This window comes from Hemitrygon akajei, chromosome 17 (assembly GCF_048418815.1).
Source record: "Hemitrygon akajei chromosome 17, sHemAka1.3, whole genome shotgun sequence".
In the NCBI taxonomy this organism is placed as follows: domain Eukaryota; kingdom Metazoa; phylum Chordata; class Chondrichthyes; order Myliobatiformes; family Dasyatidae; genus Hemitrygon; species Hemitrygon akajei.
In genome coordinates, this window is record NC_133140.1 from 35,981,825 (window position 1) to 36,001,991 (window position 20,167).

Genomic DNA, 20,167 nt, shown 5'->3' on the forward strand with positions numbered 1-20,167 from the left:
AAAGCAGATCAAAATTTAATTTCATATTTCTGCTTACTGAATTTGTAATTTAAGTAATTAGTAGTATGATTATTAATTTCATTTTGGTCTAGTTATAACCTTGAGAGTTCAGTAGGACTACAGATACTTAATCCAACGAGGAAAATACAAGAACGTTTTATAAATGGGTTGAGACCATGCATCAAATAAAACATCAATATTAATGAAAGCATCAGCTTGAGACACCACCTTTTCAAAAGAACTCTAAAATTTAATTTTCCCCATGGATTCAACTTCACCGAAATTTCTTCAGAAAACTTACCATTGAATATTCTGAAACACTTCATTGTGAATGGAAAAGTAACAAATAAGAGCATTTAAACATTTCAGAATTTTGCTTTATAGATGTGACAATAATAAATCAATTACCAAATTAACTAAGATGTAGCATTTGAATGCTGAAGCCTACATAAAAGGCCAAATAGCACAAAACTAAATAAATGTCTACACTCTAACCTATCTTCATGAAATCATGCTTGGAGAAACAGATGTTTAAAAAAAACTGCCATGATTTTGCCAAATACAGACCATGCTTATTTTAGTATTCTATGTTTAACCAAATTCACATTCTTAAAGCACTCAATTTCCCCATTACGTATTCTTTCAAATTATTGGTTAATTCATTTTCATATGCATTCAATCAACTATAAATGCATATTAAAAAATTAATTAACGGGACTTCCGGTGAGGCACGAGGCAAGATGGCAATACGGCACTGAGCGCTGACATATAACCCTCCTTTTTCAAGTTCTTTAGGGCTCATAGATAGTCTTAATACAAGGTTGAGTTGGAGAAAGATCTTACTAAAGACATGGCCTCAAAAAAAGATTCACTCAACCAGGAAGCAAGATACCAGCAGACGACACCAAGCTAGCGATTCATCCGAGGAAATAGCTATGCTAATTAAGCAAACAATGGCAACAGAGATGGAATCGCTGCAAGAAACGGTAGCCCACATGCAAAAGGAGTCGCTGGAAAAGGCTCTCGACCCCATACAGAAGCATATGGCAGAGAATGGTAACATTCTCCGGTCGATAAAGGAGCAAGCGGACAATCATGCTAAAAAAATTTAGCACGGTCTTCAACAAAATAGACAACATTCAGGTTTGCTTACGCAAGAATGAGGAAGTTACTAATTCCTGTCTCTCAGAGGTGACTAAGATATGGAAGAAGATAAACGACTTGGAGGACAGATCCAGGAGAAACAATGTGCGGCTGGTCAACCTACCAAAAGGCACTGAGGGTGAAGATCCAAGGTTACCTCCAGAAGATGCTCCCTAATTGGATTCCAGCACTCAAGAATTCCCACAGCACTCCATTGGAGATCGATAAAGCACATAGGATCTTTTCCAACAACACCGCAAGACCACGGACCATCATTTTTAGGCTTCTATGGTACACCGACGGGCAGGCTATCCTGGAGGGAGTGAGGAAAGCCAAACCTACTCTCCCTGATGGCACCCAGCTGCAGTTCTTCGCCGACTACAGCCCTGGCACGAACGGCAGGGATACAAGGAGATCCGCGCTAAGCTTCGACAGAAGGGTATTGACTCATTCCTCATATACCCGGCGATTTTGAAAGTGAATATCAATGGCATGAAGATGTCGTTTAACTCGGCAGAGGAAGCGAAAGAAGTTCTGAAATCATCGGTGCTGGGAGATATGGAAGAAGACCCTGGGCAAAGTCCACACACCTCTTGGGAGGAGATGGAACTGCATCAAGAGCTTGGACTAGCCTGTATGCGCAATCTAACAGGCACGGGCAAGTTAACGTTCTAGGTGTGAAGTTCTCTGGTTATTCTTCTATTGGAAAGTCATTTGTTGTACTTTTGTATTTAGTTAATTAAGGGGCCAATTTGTTTCTGAGTATTGCAGGTCAGAGTTTTAAGGTGATATTCAATATACTCAATTGTCATACTTCATCAAGAATGAAGCTGAAAAACAGCAGTTTGTTCTGAATAACTTTAGAATGTTATGTCTCCAGTAGACTTGTTTACGTTCCTGGGCACCAGATAAGATAGCACTGGAGCCATCGCCAAGCGATGATCTGTTAAAGCGACAGTTTCTCGCTAAAGAGCTGTTGGGGTCTTGATAATGTGTTATACTATATTTGAGAGGGAAATGGTTTTAATTATATAGGTTAACGGGCTTGTCCAGGTTTTTTTTTCTTGGCTCTTTGATATGATTGTCTATGAGAACTGCTTTACCTTTCTAATTTGTTGTTGCTCGAAGGGGGGCAGTTAATGTCAGTCTTCGGTGTCTGACATTGCTAAGTGACACTCACAGATGTTACAAAGTAAAGGGTTGAATGTGAAGGGTGATGGGGGGTGGGAAGGGGGTAACTCAGGGCTTCAACACCAACTTACAACAACAGATCCAGGGGAAGATGAGCAATACAGATAAATTAGAAAATCATACTATTGTATCATTTAATGTTAGAGGATTAAACTCTCCCTACAAGTGTTCAAAGGTTTTGGATTTCTTACGCAGAAAGAAAACAGATATTGCTCTGTTACAGGAAACACATCTTAAACCTAATGACATTCTCAGGGTTCAAAGCCGCTTTTATAAACCCGTTGTGGCATCAGCTGATGGTACTCATACCAAAGGAGTTATGATATTAATGAGATGTAATATTAATGTAGCAATTGAAAGGTCTGGCGCCGACAATAAAGGACGTCTAGCTTTTTGCTGTACATCCATTCAGGGTAAAAAAGTTGCATTCATTAGCCTATATGCCCCAACTATATTTGAGGTTGAATTTTTTTCCCTCAATTACCTCACAATTACTGAAGTTAAGTGACTACCAACTATATGTTGGTTCGGACATGAATGCTTTGGTAAACATTAACCTCGATAAATCTTCAACTATATCAAGCTCTCAAGAATCTGCTTCCAAAGCACTTAACCTTTTTCTAACGGATTTAAATTTAACTGATGTGTGGAGGGTGCATAATCCATCTGTTAAAGACTATATCTTCTTCTCCACAAGACATAAAACTTTCTCTCGGATAGATTATATTCTTGTATCTTCCGGTCTGCTGCCTTTAGTACACAATAGAATTTTTGCCCAGACATCTATCTGATCACAACCCAGTCATATCTACTTTTAATTATGGCAAAATTAAAAATAATGCTACTAGGTGGAGGTTTAACTCCACCCTTCTAAAATGCGACGAATTTCTATCACAACTGAGAACAAAACTGACAGAATTTATAAATTTAAATAAAAATAGTGTCTCAGATGTGACAGTGATTTGGGCCTCCATCAAGGGTTTCTTATGAAATAACGCCACAAGGTTCAGTGCCCATCTACATAAAAGCCGGCTTCAAAAGATTTCCACCCTAGAAGAACAATGTAAGGTTTTGGAGAATGATCTCAAAAGCAGATACACCATAACAAAAGAAAACGAGCTCAAAACAAAACAAGCAGAATTAAATGATTTATTAAGAAGCAGGGAAGAATATATGATCCATATAAGCAAACATAAGTATTATGCAGAAGGCAGCAGACCGAGCCATCTTTTGGCACTAACGCTCAAACAACAGGAAGCTAAAAGGTCTGTACCAGAGATTAGATGTGCTAAACGTGGAGTAGTATCTTCAACAGAGGAAATAAACAAGACATTCAAGAATTACTTTAAAGAATTGTACACAAGTGGCTCAGTTCCTTCTGAGAATGACTTCATTGATTTTTTTAGTGGATTGGACCTCCCTATGTTGTCATTAGAGGACACCAAAACTCTAGACTCTCCTATTACAATGGATGAGCTACTTAAAGCAGTCAAAGCTACAAACAGAGGCCATACGCCAGGTACAGATGGCATACCTGTGGAACTTTACCTAGCACTTTGGGATATTCTTGGACCAGTATGGTTAGAAACATTAAATTATGCTTTTGGAAATGGCGCTTTCCATAGAGATCTAAACACAGCCCTGATCACAGTTATACCTAAGCCCGGTAAGGACCCCTTGGAGTGTGCAAATTACCGTCCAATCTCCTTGATAAATGCCAACCTCAAGATATTTTCAAAAGTCTTAGCCAATAGACTTGAGACAATAGTTGGGAAAATAATTATCCAGATCAAACGGGCTTTATCAAGGGGCGTCTTGCATCTGATAATATTCATTGGCTCTTACACATACTGAATGCAACACATAAAATCCCACCTGCCTGTGGCTTGCTATTTCTTGATGCTGAAAAAGTGTTCGATCGTCTTGAATGGCCATATCTTTGGAAAGTTCTTAAAGAATTTAAGTTTGGCGATAAATTTATCAATATGATTCGAACATTGTATGCTAATCCTTCAGTCCAGGTATGTGTGGGAGGAGGTTTCTCAGAGTTATTTGACATAGGACGGGGCACACGACAAGGGGACACTTTGTCCCCTTTAATTTTTACTATATCTATTGAACCGCTAGCACAGTTAATTAGAAACTCTCCTCAGATCTCCCCTATTACAATAGGTACAACTTCACATTCGATATCACTTTACGCGGACGACAGGCTAGTTTATATGGCAAATGTTCAACAAACTCTCCCCTATGTTTTAAAAACACTGGAGCAATTTGGATTTCTTTCAGGATACAAAATTAATTTGTCAAAATCAGCACCGATGCTGATTAATACAGATAAAAGTAAGGTGTCTCTCCCTCCCCAAATTACGGTTACAAATGAGGTCCACTACTTGAGTATTAAAGTTAATACTTCCCTATCATCTGTGGCTAAAACAAGTTACTCTTTCATTTTGAAAAAAATAGAAGATATTAATAGATGGTGACACCTGCCAGCATCAGTCCCAGCCCGTATATCGGTCATTAAAATGAACATCTTACCCCGCATTAATTTTATCAGCTGAACGCCAACTTCTCGAAAGCAAGAGCCGCTTTTACATTCATGGGGATAAGTCTGGTAAATTCCTAGCCAATCAGCTGAGGCGTTCCAAAGCCAAACAACATATTACAAAGATCCGGAAGGAGAACAGAGACTTTACATCGGATCATTTAGAAATTAATGACGCATTTAAAAATTTTTATTCTCGGCTTTATTCCTCTGAATCTCTGAATGACAATATCTCTGTGGATCAATTTTTACAGAATCTGAATATCCCCTCACTTTCATCTGATTTCAAAGCCAAACTCAATGCGCCTATATCACCAGAAGAAATATCTTTTGCAATTTCTGCACTGTCCTCAGGGAAATCTCCTGGACCTGATGGGTTCCCTGTGGAATTTTATAAATCATTCTCTTCACTTCTGTCTCCTCAGTTACTCTCAGTATTATCTGACTCGTTTAATTCCGGCAAATTGCCACCCTCTTTCAATGAGGCATCTATTATTCTTCTTTTAAAAAAGGGCAAAGACCCAACAGAGTGTTCCTCGTACAGGTCGATATCTCTGCTCAATGTTGATGTAAAGATCTTAGCTAAAGTGTTGGCTCATAGATTAGAAACCGTTATTCCCTCCATTATCTCTGATGACCAAACAGGCTTTATTAAAAACCATCTCCCTTTTTTTAACATTCGGCGTCTATTTAATATTTTATACTCAGTTCCAACTGGGACTCCTGAATGTGTTATCTCCCTTGATGCGGAGAAAGCATTTGATCGTATAGAGTGGAACTACCTTTTTGCAGTCTTAGAAAAATTTGACCTCGGCCAAAGTTTCATCTCTTGGATCCAATTGCTGTACCTGTGTCCTACTGCTTCTGTTCTAACTAACTTTCAGAAATCCCAAGTATTTAATCTCAAACGTGGCACCCGTCAGGGATGCCCCTTAAGTCCCTTTCTCTTTGATTTGGCTATAGAACCTCTGGCGATAGCATTTCGAAATTGTCTTGAATTGACCGGGATTTGGAGAGGGGGTGTTGAGCATAAAGTTTCTTTCTATGCTGATGACTTATTACTCTTTCTCTCAAATCCGTCTACATCCTCACCTCTAATGTTTTCACTTCTTGACCAGTTTAGCCAGATCTCTGGCTACAAACTCAACTTACATAAGAGTGAACTTTTCCCAATTAATAAAGAAGCACAAGAACTAATATTTCGTGATCTCCCTTTTAAAGTAGTCCATAATCAATTTACTTATCTTGGAATTACAGTCACAAGGAAGTTTAAAGATCTCTTTCGTGAAAACTTTGTCAATCTTTCATATGCTATAAAACAGAGTCTGGTACAATGGTCACCTCTATCTATGTCCTTGGTAGGTCGTATTAATGTTGTTAAAATGTATGTTCTCCCCAGATTTTTATACTTATTTCAATCTATCCCAATTTTTATTCCTAAATCCTTTTTTGATTCCTTAGACTCTATTATTTTGTCATATCTGTGGCAGAATAAGCGCTCTAGAATTAATAAAATCCACCTCCAAAAATCTAAAAAAGAGGGTGGCATGGCTTTACCTAACTTTCGCTTATATTACTGGGCAGCTAATATACGTTGTGCTGCCTTCTGGTCTTTCTTCCACGGTCAACCCGAGTGCCCTAACTGGGTGGCAATGGAGTTGAGCTCTACTAAAGAATTATCTATATCTGCACTTCTTGGCTCTGCACTCCCTAGCAGTCTGCCCAGATCAATAGCTAATCCTCTGGTTAGACACACTTTGCGTATATGGGCTCAGTTCAGGAAATGCTATAGTTTCCAAGGGTTTTCCATTTCTAGCCCTGTCGCACATAATCACCTTTTTTTACCTACTACGTACGATTCAGCATTCCATGTTTGGTACAGGAAGGGCATTAGACAGTTTGAAGATCTCTTCATTGATAATCGCTTCGCTTCTTTTCAGCAGCTCTCCGTTAAGTTCAACCTGCCTAACGCTCACTTTTTCAGATATCTCCAAATCCGACACTTTATTGCTCCTTTAATTCCTAACTTTCCTGAAATGCCTGCGAAAAATGCTATGGACCTATTTCTTTCCATTATTCCACCAGGTAAAGGTTTAATATCAATTATCCGAGATAAACTAGCAGCCTTACGACGGGCCCCTGTGGATAAAATTAAAATGGCCTGGGAGCAGGATTTAAATATCTCCTTATCCGAGGAGAGCTGGGACTCAGTTCTCAAATCGGTTAACTCAACCTCCCTTTGTGCTCGCCATTGCCTTTTACAGTTTAAGGTTGTTCATAGAGCCCATATGTCTAAATCTAAACTACCTCGATTCTACCCTGGCATTAGTCTGCTCTGTGATAAATGCAAGAGGGGCGTGGCCTCTCTCATCCATATGTACTGGTTCTGTCCTAGCTTGGAGAAATTTTGGAAAGATGTCTTCACTACATTATCGGGTATTCTGAATCAGCACCTAGAACCTAACCCCTTAATTGCTCTGTTCGGTTTTTGGGGCGAGACAGATTTATGTCTGGGTCCGACCAAATGCCGAATACTATCCTTTGCCTCTCTCCTGGCGAGACGCTTGATCCTCCTTAGATGGAGAGATGTTGTCCCGCCCACTCATGCGCAATGGCTTAACGACATTATGGCCGGCTTGGACCTCGAAAAAATTCATTATTCAGTTCTTAATTCGGATCTAAAGTTCCATAAGGTCTGGGGACCTTTTATCAAGTACTTTCATAACCTTCCTCTTGATTAGGGTTTTTTTTGTTTTTTTTTCTTGTTTTTTCTCTTCTTTTCGGTCCCTTGCTTTCAGCTCCCTTTTTTTTCTGGTAGTAGGCATTATTATCCTCTGTTGCTAAGTGTATTCACAGTCTGGGAGTTTGACTGTCCGGACTTATACTCTTTATATTGTGTGGTGGTTGGTCTGGAGTTGTTGTTGTTTTTTTCTTGTGTTGTGGGGCTTGGGGAGGACACTAAGCTCACTTGTCTTTAATTTAGGTGCTTTTTTGTTAAATTCTCTTCCTTTGTAGCATATTGTTATTGTATGCTTAATCTTGCACTGTATTAATGCTCCTCATTGGGATTTGGGGTTTTTAATTTTGTAAAATGTTTTGAAAAACTAATTTTAAAAAATTTTTTAAAAATAAAATTTTTTTTTATCAGCTCAAGGATCCCACTTGCACCTCAGCGGAATATTGGCAAAAATTGGACTCTTTGCTACGATGCTGTGTTTGGAACAGTAAATGACCCAATATAAAGTGGTCAACTCTACAATTCAAAAAGTCGGATGGGGGATTGGCATGTCCAAATTTTAAATTATCACTGGGCATTTGTATTAAAAAGTCTTAGCTATTGGATGGAGGAGGATAAAGTTTCATTATGGAAAAATATAGAAAAAGAGCTAATAGCACCAATAAGGTTGAAGGACTTTCTCCTTATAGGTATGTCTACCAAAAAATGTGATTTGTATTACCATCCAATTTTAACCCATATGCTACAAGTGTTTAGAGCAGCAGAAAAATTCCTAAAATTTAAAAGCGTATGGTGCAAATCATCTCCATTATGGAACAATAATCATTTTCTATCTGGGGGGGGGGAACTATTCACTAACAGAACTTGGGAGGATAAAGGTATTGCTACTCTTCAAGATATTAATGGGGCAAGTACTATCCTTAGCTTTCAAGAACTGGTATCTCGATATAATATTGATAAACGCTCTCTTTTCTTCTACTTCAGAGTAAGATCAACTTGTAAAGCCTACGGCATTCCCTGGGGGTCAGATTTAAAGGACCATCCCATTTTAAGTTGGATACAGGACAGATAGTGTCATATTTCTATGATAAATTAAACTCCCAGAATTATATGCCCACATCAGGAATGAAAGCCTGGGATAGGGACATATCTGAATTGGGACAAGACTTACACTGCGATGCGATTTGGGATCATGTTGCCGGTACTTCGAAAAACCCAGATCATCAGTACATACACTTGAAATTTTGTCATAGAGCATATTTAACACCGAGAATTAGACATCAAATGGGACTGGTTCCTGACCCATATTGCTCATTTTGCCCCCAGGGAACCACTGGCTCTTTTACACATGTTGTATGGGAATGTCCAGGGGTTTTTGGTTTGTGGGGGAAGGCTATCAGTACTCTTACAGAACTAATGGGGGTACAATTACCAATGGACCCCGCTGTACATCTTCTAAATGATGACTCCCACCTTTCACTTACAGAAAAAAATACGCAAAGTCTGGCTGGCAGGCCTGACTGCAGCTAAGAAGATTGTAGTCTAGCGTGGGAAACCTCCCCGTGATATTTCATATATTCACTGGCTTTGGAGCTTTTTGGACATTTCTTACTTGGAAATTTTAATCAGTAAGAGTAAATGATGCACAACCAAACTCAACCTTAATGTGGACAAATTTGATATCTAACGTAAAAGATCTTTTGTTAAATAGGAATGCTTTGTCTGTGTATGCACTACTATTCAGTTGGTGGGTGGAGGGGAGAGGGGTAGAGGGGGGATGGTGAGGAAGGTTGTGGGGTGGCAGGGTTAAACAGTCAAAATGTAATTGGCAATTGGTTGTATTGAATGTAATTTGTTGGTGTTTCAATAAAAAATTAGTAAAAAAAAAATGAATTAACTAATCATTTGAAATGGATGAAAATAATCTACAAATACCAACCTGCTGTTCTGTCCTCGGGGACTGTGTGGTCTCCCTGAATAACAAAATGGGTAAAGAAATAACAAAAAAATTACTATCACATTTGTAACTAGAAGTTGTAAAAACACTTCAAAAATAGTACAGGTAATGTACTTGCATTGAGCAGCAGACACAACTCAATCACATTTTAATGACAGTGCTGCTCAGTATATAATGATCAGAAAAAGGAACAATAATCAACTTATTTACCCCAATTCTGTATCTTTACTTCAAATAAAATTAGTTCTCTGAACCAAAGTAATTGATTTACATGGTTGAACTCTATTATGAACTATGTCATGAAAGTAATCAAATGCAATTTGTATTTCATTTCCAAATTTTGTGATTTTAAAAAGTACTTCAACTACTTTAGCACAATGAATCTATATATAGAATTTAAGTTGATAGTTTAAGAAATTGTATTTTTAACTGAGCCAGAGTACACTGTCTCATAATTTCAAAGAAATATTACAAGTGGAACAACTAGCATTTAGTTTATATCTTTAACATATCAAGATGTATTCAAAAGAAATTCAGACAAAGTCTGACACCAAACATTGCCAAACAACAATTCAAAACACATTAGGAAACAAATAATTGACATGACCAGAACTCTATGCAAGTTATCTAACTTTTGGATGAACTCAAGATTTCATATGGATGGTGACTAACCAGGAGTTGAATAAAATAGTCAAATCTGGAGGTGATAATAGATTAGATCCAGGTACCTGAGAAAGCCTTAAGTGGGGATGACGATAAAAAAATTCACATGCTGAATCAGGGTCAAAAGATCATGATACAAATTGATTCAGTTTCTGACAAAGGGACAGTTAGGGAGCAATGGTTTAATATTTCTCAAAACTTAATGATTCATTTCCCTGTATTTTACAGAGATACATTCTCTGCTTCTTACATTAATAATGCACCCATCAAACCTACAAGTGTTTCACTGATAAAATCTTAAAATGAACTATGACACCAAAATTCAATTTTATAAATGTATGAAAAAAAATTTAAGAGCTGAAATCTACTATTATACCAATCCAAATGTTCTGTACAGATACGCAACTACTGTACGGCCGTCTCATTCTGCAACAACAGTGCCTTTAATGGGGGTAGTGCCCCATAGTGCCCTTTATAATAGTGTTCCAATTATAAAGGTAACTTCATCACATAATCTACTTCAGTATGAATCTTGCATATTATATTTAAACCTGTACTGCACTCTGTGTACCTGTAACAATAAATTCCAGCAATGTTGTTGATTTTCCTTTTCTACTACCTCGATATATTTGTGTATGGAATGATCTGTCTGGATGGCATGCAAATAAACAACTTTTCAACAGAACTTGGTATATGTGACAATAATAAACCTATTACCAATGCAATTCATAACAGCCATTATCAAGTAAAATTTAACAACAAACAACATAGCTTGATAAAGTTAACATGTAGTTTTTACAGAATCAGGAGGAAAATACGTTTGCCAATGGTACAGCAATTATCAATGATGGTTATGTGACAGAGTTGGTGCAACACATCTCATAAGGCTGAAGATTACAAAAGTAGACTATGAGGGGATTTTAAAACTACAAAACAAAAGTTGGGCTTAATGAAAAGAAAATCCAGCCAGCACAGGGGTGAAATATGAACTAGTCTTCGTGGGAGTTGCAAGTTGAACAGTAGAGTTCTGATTGATTTTAGTCTATGAAAGGGGCAATGATAGCACACTTCAAAAATAATCGGAGTCACAAGCTAAATTATTTCACCAGAAAATTTAAACATCACGAGGACAAAAGGCGGGTATTGAGTTGGGGTCACAGGGCACCTGGACAAAATGGATCTTCCCAAACAGGCGATCATTTGGGCAGAGCTTTGGAGACTGGCACCCTTCTGCGTTTCTTTCCTCCTGACACTCTCAGCACAGCTACACACATGGGGGCTGAGGGAAGCTTTGTGGCCAGCGGGGTTCACTAGCACACATACTGTCAGAATGCAAAACAATTTAACACAAGGACAGAATAGGTGGTGCCACAACAAGGTCTTGCTATCCTTTGCAGACACATTGGAGTGGGAGAGGTGCAAATTATTAATAGATCAAAAGATAAACAACTTCAAACCAAAACATTACATTAATTGCACCAACAAGTTGCATCGTGTTGGCAATTTAAACAGGTAAATGAAAAAATTCATACCCATCTTCTTTTTTGTTTTTTCTCTTCAACTTTGGAGAGGATCGTGGAGATATCTTTGATTTCCAGTCTTTAACTGGAAGTCGATGAGAGGCAGATTTTGAACCAAAGCTGCATGACGTGGAAGCAAGACTGGCAACCTCTTCATCATGATCACTGAATTAACAAAAATAATTGAATACATCTTTCAAGTACATTTACAATGTTTTATTAATATTTTAAGTGTAGCCATTCACTTTACTCTATTTCTGCCAATTTCATTCTATAATTACAAATGGCATGCAGGTTTCTATGAAATACAGCATTTCAGAACACAGTTGACATTACTTAGATGAAGTTCTATCTGCAATTACATCATCATAGTAAATTTTCGAAGCAAATTATTATCAGTCCTTTATACATATCTTTGTTTTCCTAAGCATGTAATAGCAAGTATTCCTGTGCCCCAATCTCCTGGTATCACATACTAAAACTGTTAAATGACCAACAAGCAAGATTGGAATTTAAGCCAATTCTTATTATGAAGTACAGATTTTTACTAACCAAATGGGTCATAATATTTACATGCAACGCTGCATTACCTCTGTTCAGCACTGGCATCCTGACTGTCATGTTGGTGTAGCTGGTACGGATGTCGATGGAAGGTTGAGTTCTTGTGCTTCTCTTGCATAACTTCTCTAGAGCTTAAAGGAAGAGTTAAATGAAACATTTGAAAAGAGTCTAAATCCACTCAACTCCCAAATACAAATCATATAATTCTTTTTGACATGGGTTGCAATATTTTCAGGATAGTGCACGAGCCGAAATTTAGACTGCACTTTTGAAATCATCTGAATCAGCTGATGAAAACTTCCATTTGAAATAATGTTGATACAGAAAATACTGCAGAAAGACAACAATTCTCAGTGACAGAAGGCAAGCATTCACAGAATCTAATGACTTCTACATTCAAACAATTGTTAAAATATAACTAAACATTTGTTATATTTGTACATGTAGGTGGCATCAATGGAGTAAACATCACAGAACACTGTAGAAGAAAGAACATATTACAAAGCAAAAGACTGACAATAGAAGAGGCAGTGGAGTCAAACTTAATCACTACATCAAAGAATTTGATTGGGACTAAAATGAACAAGGCAGAGTAATTTGGGTCTTGTGTAAGCAAATAGGTTTAGTGAAGATAGACAAAAAACTAACACTGAAAGTGGGCTGCTTTTCTGCACTAACTCTAATCTGCTACTATGCTAGGCAATTTACAAAGTTCATCTTACATTAGCTAATAAAATACTGAAAATTTGTCAATCAAATTACAATTTATTTTACATTACAATATTTTCCTCCTTGATTAAATTAAGGAATGCAAATCACAGAAAGTTCCAGAACACTGACTGAATGAACTTGGTCTTTTCTCCTTGGAGCGATGGAGAATGAGAGGTGACCTGATAGAGGTGTATAAGATGATGAGAGGCATCGATTGTGTGGATAGTCAGAGGCTTTTTCCCACAGCTGAAATGGCTAGCATGAGAGGGCACAGTTTTAAGTGCTTGGAAGTAGATACAGAGGAGATGTCAGGGGTAAGTTGTTGTTGTTCGCTGTGTTTTTTTTTCAAAACGCAGAGAGTGGTGAGTGCGTGGAATGGGCCGCTGGTGACAGTGGTGGAGGACGATACAATAGGGTCATTTAAAAGACTCCTGGATAGGTACATGGAGCTTAGAAATATAGAGGGCTATGGGTCACCCTAGGTAATTTCTTAAGTAAGGGCATATTTGGCACAGCATTGTGGGCCGAAGGGCCTGTATTGTGCTGTAGGTTTTCTAAGCTTCTATTGGCTAAGGAAACATTAAGGAGTGAAAGCTAAAGTAAAAGAAAGAAAATGGTATTTAAGGAAAAGGTAGTCATTTGTCTGCTACTGGGGTAGGCATTTTAGCAAAGAAACATGTGTCAATCAGATACTTGAATTGTTACTTCCGTTCACATTTCTACCAGAGGGAAGATCATTGGGTAGACAACTGAAGAACTGCCAGCTAGTTGCCAAATCAAAGTTATTTGGTGGATATGGCCAAGCTACTTCACCAATATACAAAGAGGCAACTCACAAGATTGATGTAATTGTTACCTAAACCACAAATCTATCCTGTTATTGACCAACCTACTGTGCACCTCTAGCATGAATAATTACTATTTCTAACTTGCAATATGCAGTTTTTCAACTCCATAGTTCAGACATGAAGATTTCCTTTTTATACACAGAGGACAGATTACCATTATTTAAATGGCAATAATGACAAGACCAAGTTTTTTGTGATAGGCCGATTTCATTAAATATATCCAGTTTGCTGCTGCCTGATAATCAGTCTGCCTGCTTTCAATACAGGATAAAATAAGCATATGCAAGACTGTTTCGCCTGAAATAACTACCATTGTAAATATAAAATTAACTGAGAAAGATGATGTACTAAGATGTTATTGCATTGATGATTCTTAAAAACCTGCATCTTAAGTTTATAGAATTTCTATAGTGGCAAATATTCTCAAGAATTTCTCCACTGCACAGCTGAGAGCATGATATGCTGAAGGCAAAGTTGGCGGAGTAAAAAAAAACCAAGATGTGAATGATCACATAACTCATGATAAACCAATCAGAGCAATATTGTAAGTAATAAGGAGAAAGCAAGAGCCACTCCTCACCACAACCAGTATTCTTTACTATTCAAAAATGCTGTACTTGCTGTAGATGGCTCTAGCAGGTGTAAATATGGCAGGACATAGAAGGTTTGTGTGTCTGTTTTTCAAAGACTTTTTCCCCAAGGAATGTTGCATACTATAGTCAAACAAACCAACAAGGTAGCAGGTGAAAAGAGGAGAAAATTCAAATGCCTAAATACAGTAGATTAGATTTCTTTGTAAAAACAGCCAACATATTGTACCTCTCATTGATGCTGTTACGAGTTTCTCGAGTTACATCAGGTGCTGCTGGCCAAGGCTGACTGGCAACATTCTCCCCTGCTGTATTATCCTGAGACAAAACAGTTTCTAAAAGTGATGGAGTGCTCAGCCGTTCCACTTCCATCTGCGGCATATCTAGTGAGTGATGGCTATGTTCCGAGTTAGGCCGACTTCTTGGAGATAACAGGTGCAGGGCTGAAGCTGCAGAGGCCATGCTATCCATATGGTGGTTAGGCTCCAGAACCTCACTGGCCAACACAGAGCCTGCAAATGCACGCTGAAGGGTCTCTGAGGCTATTTCTGGGATGTCCTGAGACATTGCTGTGGAAGCAGAAGAGATCACATCAGGGGAACGCTCCCGTGTTGGTGAACTTTGAGGCACACAAAGGGGGTCCACAGACTGAAGCTCCAAAGGAAGTGATGAGTTAGCACCAGTAACCTAAAATAAAAAGGCAACCTAGTTAGAAACATAACAAGATTATGATAGGGGATAGTTTATTCCCCCTTAGTTTATCCTGTCTATACTGATTATAACATTCAACTATATTCCACTTAAATGTCATCTAAAATTTTAATCTTAATTTATTATACTGTATACTGCTACAAACAAATTCTACCATGTTTTGGAAAACCAAAAAGTTGGTATCCCATGAAGTAGATGTTCAGTAGAATTTACATCTGCTTGTAAAATTAAGAACTTGCACACAGAAAACAAAGTATATCAAACCAAGGTTGAAAAATAAAGAGAGGTCAAGACAAAAAGATAGGTTTACAGAAATGCTTTAATGTACAGGAATATTGTAGAAAAGACATGAGAATTAGAGGGGAAACTAAAGTTGATTTAGATTGCTTATTTATATTGAAAGGTCAACTTTCCCCCCTACTTTCTTTTTTGTTTTTGCACCAATATCAAGTTCTTTCATTGTCATTCCAAGTTGCATTTTACAAACATTGTGCCTATTATCCAAATTATACCTGTCATCCAGATTTTTTAAAACATCTCCTTTTCTAATGGGCATACCTGAAGAGGTTTTGTAGGAAGCTGGTCAGAAAGCCCTGGGATAAGCTGCACAGAATTGTTTCTGGGACTGGCTTGGACACTGTTGCTTGTGCTTCCACTGAGAGTCACACTCTCCAATGTCACCTTTGGACTTAGGCACAAGTCTTCAGTAGGTCTAAAAAGAAAAATTACACAAGGGGGAAAATCAGTACATTTTGAGAAGCAATTCTAGCATTCCAAAGATCCAATTTTAAAACCTACATAATTACATTAATCTCTTATATAGTTTGATAAATAAAGATGTGTTTTTTCTTATCTTCTCAATGTTCACATTTATAAAAATCAATAAAAAATAAATTCAAAAAAGTCACATACAAATAATCGGAAGTGGTTAAGTTACTGAGTGTCACCAGTTTATGAAAACATTAAAAATTAACATTTGCAAATCCTACCCATAAGCAATGAAAAACAAAAAAAATCAAACTATTCAATAATTTTTAAATCCTTTAACTGAGAAGTAGGCCTATTAATCTATTTAACTTCCTGAACTTGAGTGATCTAACAGCCAACTAATCAGAACAGGTCAAAGATGCAAGCTTTATTCTCTGCCCTTTATGCAGCATTGGAGAGAGAAAAAGGATTTTCTTTTAAAAAAAAAAAGAAAATTAAGATTGCTTATCTATGACATTTTCTGCCTTTGAAGTGACAAAGCTTTTTACATCAGATGCTTATGCTGATTACTTGAGTTGATGGCTCATATAGGTTCATGAAGCTGAACAGATAATGATCTGCATGGACCACTGCCTTCAACCTGAGAACTTCAATTTACAAAATAATCAAAACAACATTTCCCAAACACATGACCTCTGACAAAGTGAAGGGAGCAGGTGTAGGAGCCTTATCACTTGCAGGTTCTATGTTACATATTGTTTGGACTGAAAATACCTTGAATCAAGCAAGGTAAATAATGTAATAATAACATTTTCATTTCTCCTGAAAAATTTTTTAGAAATATTTTTAAATATTACACAACTATGTTGCACAACCCTGATATCAAGCTATTTTATTGCATTTTTAAAAACACCTCAATTCTGAAACATATGCTAAGGACTAATCTTGCCAACTATAATAACAGAGAACCTCCCAATCTGGACTACAAAATAAGGGATTAGTAATAAACTTAGAAATGAGGAATGAATAATTACACAATTTGTACATTCGTATTATGTATCAACTGTAACAGTGAAGAGGAATGATTGTGTGATTCCTCGCGCAACTTAAAACACAAGTTAATTCAAGTTATTGGCACAATTAAGCTTTAATCAAAACTTTTATTCTAAATTGCCGTCACATCCAAAGCAAGGTATTTTTAGTTTTTCCTCCCCATCTTTATTTATTAAAGCTTAGGAATGAAGCCCTGAGTTGAGACCACAATAATGCCTCAAGTTCAAAGCCAACTCTATGGCATAATCCAAGCCAATCATTGTCCTCTATCTGCTTGGCAGAAGACTGGGAGACATCACATCATTTCCTTCATTCCACAGGTAAGTGACATGGAAACCCCAGTGACATTTGCGTGCCATGTTATTTTGAACTATTGGAGTGGCCTCACAACCACACCCATGACAATACTGCCGAAAATGTCACCTGGTCTTTAATGTCAATAACCTGAGTGGCAAAACAAGTCTGAAAATGTTTTAAGTAGTCAATTTTTTTAAAAGGAAAAAAATAATAGGGTCAACATCTGCTTTTGTTTAATTGTTTGCCCTATTTCTTTCTGCCTTATAAGCTGATATTTTGGGGAAAACAATCACGAGGGCAATGATCACTAAGTTTACTCTTCGGACTCACTGTAGGCCCAATTACCAGAGACCTGGACTAAACCAGAAGATCAAAAGGCAGCCAACATAGTAATCTATAAACCACTCCACCAATCCAGCCATTATCTAACTAGAAACGGAGATAACTCCCAGAAGTTTCCCCAGTAGCCACTAGTCAAGAGGCTAATTTAACTACTTTTGCCATGATGATTTTCAATGTGACTCCAAAGGGAAAACAAGAAACCAAATAAGGACAAAATGGGGTGCTTTGGCGAAGAATAGCCCTGCAGCTTGCACTGGCTGAATACTGCTGATTTGGTCCACACACTCTTTGCTATTTGTGCAGTTTGTTCTTTTATTCCCCCCCTCCACATGTTGGGTGTTTTGATATTTTCTTGAGCAGAGTCCATGTTGTTTCTGTTTCGTAGCTGCCTACAGGAGGACTAATCTCATTCTGTACACATACTTTGATAATAAATACATTATGAATCTTTAAATGGTGACCTGCAGACACACAAGCTAGGGAGCCAGGAAAAATCAATTCAATCTTTAACAAATGTAATATTATTAAAATTGTTGAAATTAAGCAGAATTTTTCATTCAATTCATTTCTGTGTAGCTAATGTAGATTCCCTACCTTGATGCTCCAGTCTCATTAGCAGAGCTAGTACTCAAACCAGTCACTGCAGTTAATGTGCTTACACTGCTTCCTGGTGACACAGAAATCTGTCAGCAATAAAACAGTTATATCAACAGGAAATGCAATAGACAGGTGTGGCCATTAAAATATTTTTTTTGTAATTGGCTGTTATACCTCTGCTACTGTGGTAATTATATTTACACTTACACATCAGAAGATAGGACACTTGAGAAAAAAAATCTAATGGACTACAATTAAAAGTATGCTGACAACTGAAGATTTATTTCAATTGCAAAATATTTCAGCACAAAACGGAACAACCTTAACAGCAGTTAACCTATTCATCAATAGCCTACAATTCTTTCAGCTCTGGAATTTGGCCATTCCAGACACAGTGAAAAATTTGGTAAAGATAGAATCTGAAATTATAAACAAGAGATTTTGCAGGCGTTGGAAATCTGGAGCAATGCACACAAAATGCTGGAGGAATTCAGCAGTTCAGGTAGCATCTAGGAGAGGAGTAAGCAGTTGAAGTTTCAAGTCGAGACCCTTAATCAGGACTGGAAGTTTGGGGGGGGGGGGGGGTGGGTTGAAGAAATACAAGCTGCCAGGTGCTAAGTGAAACTAAGTGAGGGAGAAGGTAAGTGGCTGGGAGAGATGGGGATGAAATGAGAAACCAGAAGGTGATAGGTGGAAGAGGTGAAGGGCTGAAGGAGGAATCTGATAGGAGACTAAAGTGGACATGGGAAAAAGGGAAGAGGAAGGGGCAACAGAGGAAGGCACCAGGCTTAGAGAAGAGAAAGTGTAAGAGGAGCCAGAATGGGGAATGGAAAAAGTGAGAAGCAGGAGGTGGAGGAAAAGTTACCAGAAATTAGAATTCATTGTTCATGTCATCAGATTGGAGGGTACCCAGATGGAATAGGAAACATTGTTCCTCCAACATGAGAGTGGCTTCATCATGACAGTAGGAGGCCACAGACCAATATGTTGGATCTGGAATGGGAAAAATTAAAACAGATGGCCACCAGGAAATCCTGCCTGTTATGATGGACTGAGTGAACGTGCTCCATAAAGTGGTCATTTCTGCAATTTGCTTGCCTTAACTCCACTCTTCATAATTTTCAAGTTTGAATGTTATTCAGAATCCATTTGGAATGACTGGTGCAAGAGCTGATGGATTCATATGAGAATCAAGTATAAATTCTTCTAGTATTGAGGGTCAAGGTGCAATAGATTATTCTAAAAGCAGGGAACTCAATTATGGTTTAGCAGCTTTATGCTGTAGCAACCCAAGCTTGTCACCGTCAAAGTGGAAGACAGGAGTTAAGTTTGTCACAAACTTTAACAGATAAATTTCATTAAAAATAAAAACGAAATTACCATACAATAAAACAAATTTAAATATATCTAGAGGAACAAATATTAATCACACCTGTTGCAACAAAGCACTAGGAGTCATGAAAGCATCTGGAGTCATTAACTTTGGTTTCACATCATTAGCAACAGAAAGAAAATCTGCAGGTGTTGGAAGATCAACTATACGACGCAGGTCATGCTGAGATCCTCTACCAGAGCCTTTATCAGACGATGCACCCTCAATGCTCACATCTGCTAGGTGGTCTGCAAATAATGATCAAATAAAAAATACTTCAGCTCTAGTAACCATAATGCTGTTGGTTTTAAGATAGTGATGGAAAAGGATAGGTCAAAGTGCACAGGTTAGGTTCCTAACATGGAGAGAGGATCATTTTGGGGGTATTAGGAAGGATCTAGCAAAATTAGATAGGGTGAGCCTGTTTGAAAGGAAAGGAACAAATGGCAAGTAGGAAGTTTTTAAAAGAGTATGTCCATGAGAAGCACATTTCTGTTTCATAAACCTGGAAGTTTAGAGAAAATTGGCTAACAAGAGATATTGAGGCTCAGTAAAGAAAAAGGAAGTATACATTGGGCTTAGACCAGGATCAAGTGAATCTCGATAAAAATTTTAAGA

At 37.7% G+C, this 20,167-nt stretch overlaps 1 protein-coding gene across 2 annotated transcripts in view; it reads right to left on the reverse strand.

The window, feature by feature from the left end:
* The window catches only part of edc4 (enhancer of mRNA decapping 4), a 104,935-nt gene that overhangs the window by 43,061 nt on the left and 41,707 nt on the right, over positions 1–20,167 (reverse strand). For both annotated transcript variants that reach the window (XM_073069892.1, XM_073069893.1), the window contains exons 15-21: positions 19,610–19,797; positions 18,175–18,263; positions 15,739–15,892; positions 14,699–15,156; positions 12,350–12,451; positions 11,772–11,924; positions 9,559–9,592 (exon numbers count right to left, since the gene is read on the reverse strand). In XM_073069892.1, the coding sequence (XP_072925993.1) occupies positions 9,559–9,592; positions 11,772–11,924; positions 12,350–12,451; positions 14,699–15,156; positions 15,739–15,892; positions 18,175–18,263; positions 19,610–19,797 (1,178 nt within the window). The remainder of the gene's footprint in view (positions 1–9,558; positions 9,593–11,771; positions 11,925–12,349; positions 12,452–14,698; positions 15,157–15,738; positions 15,893–18,174; positions 18,264–19,609; positions 19,798–20,167) is intronic.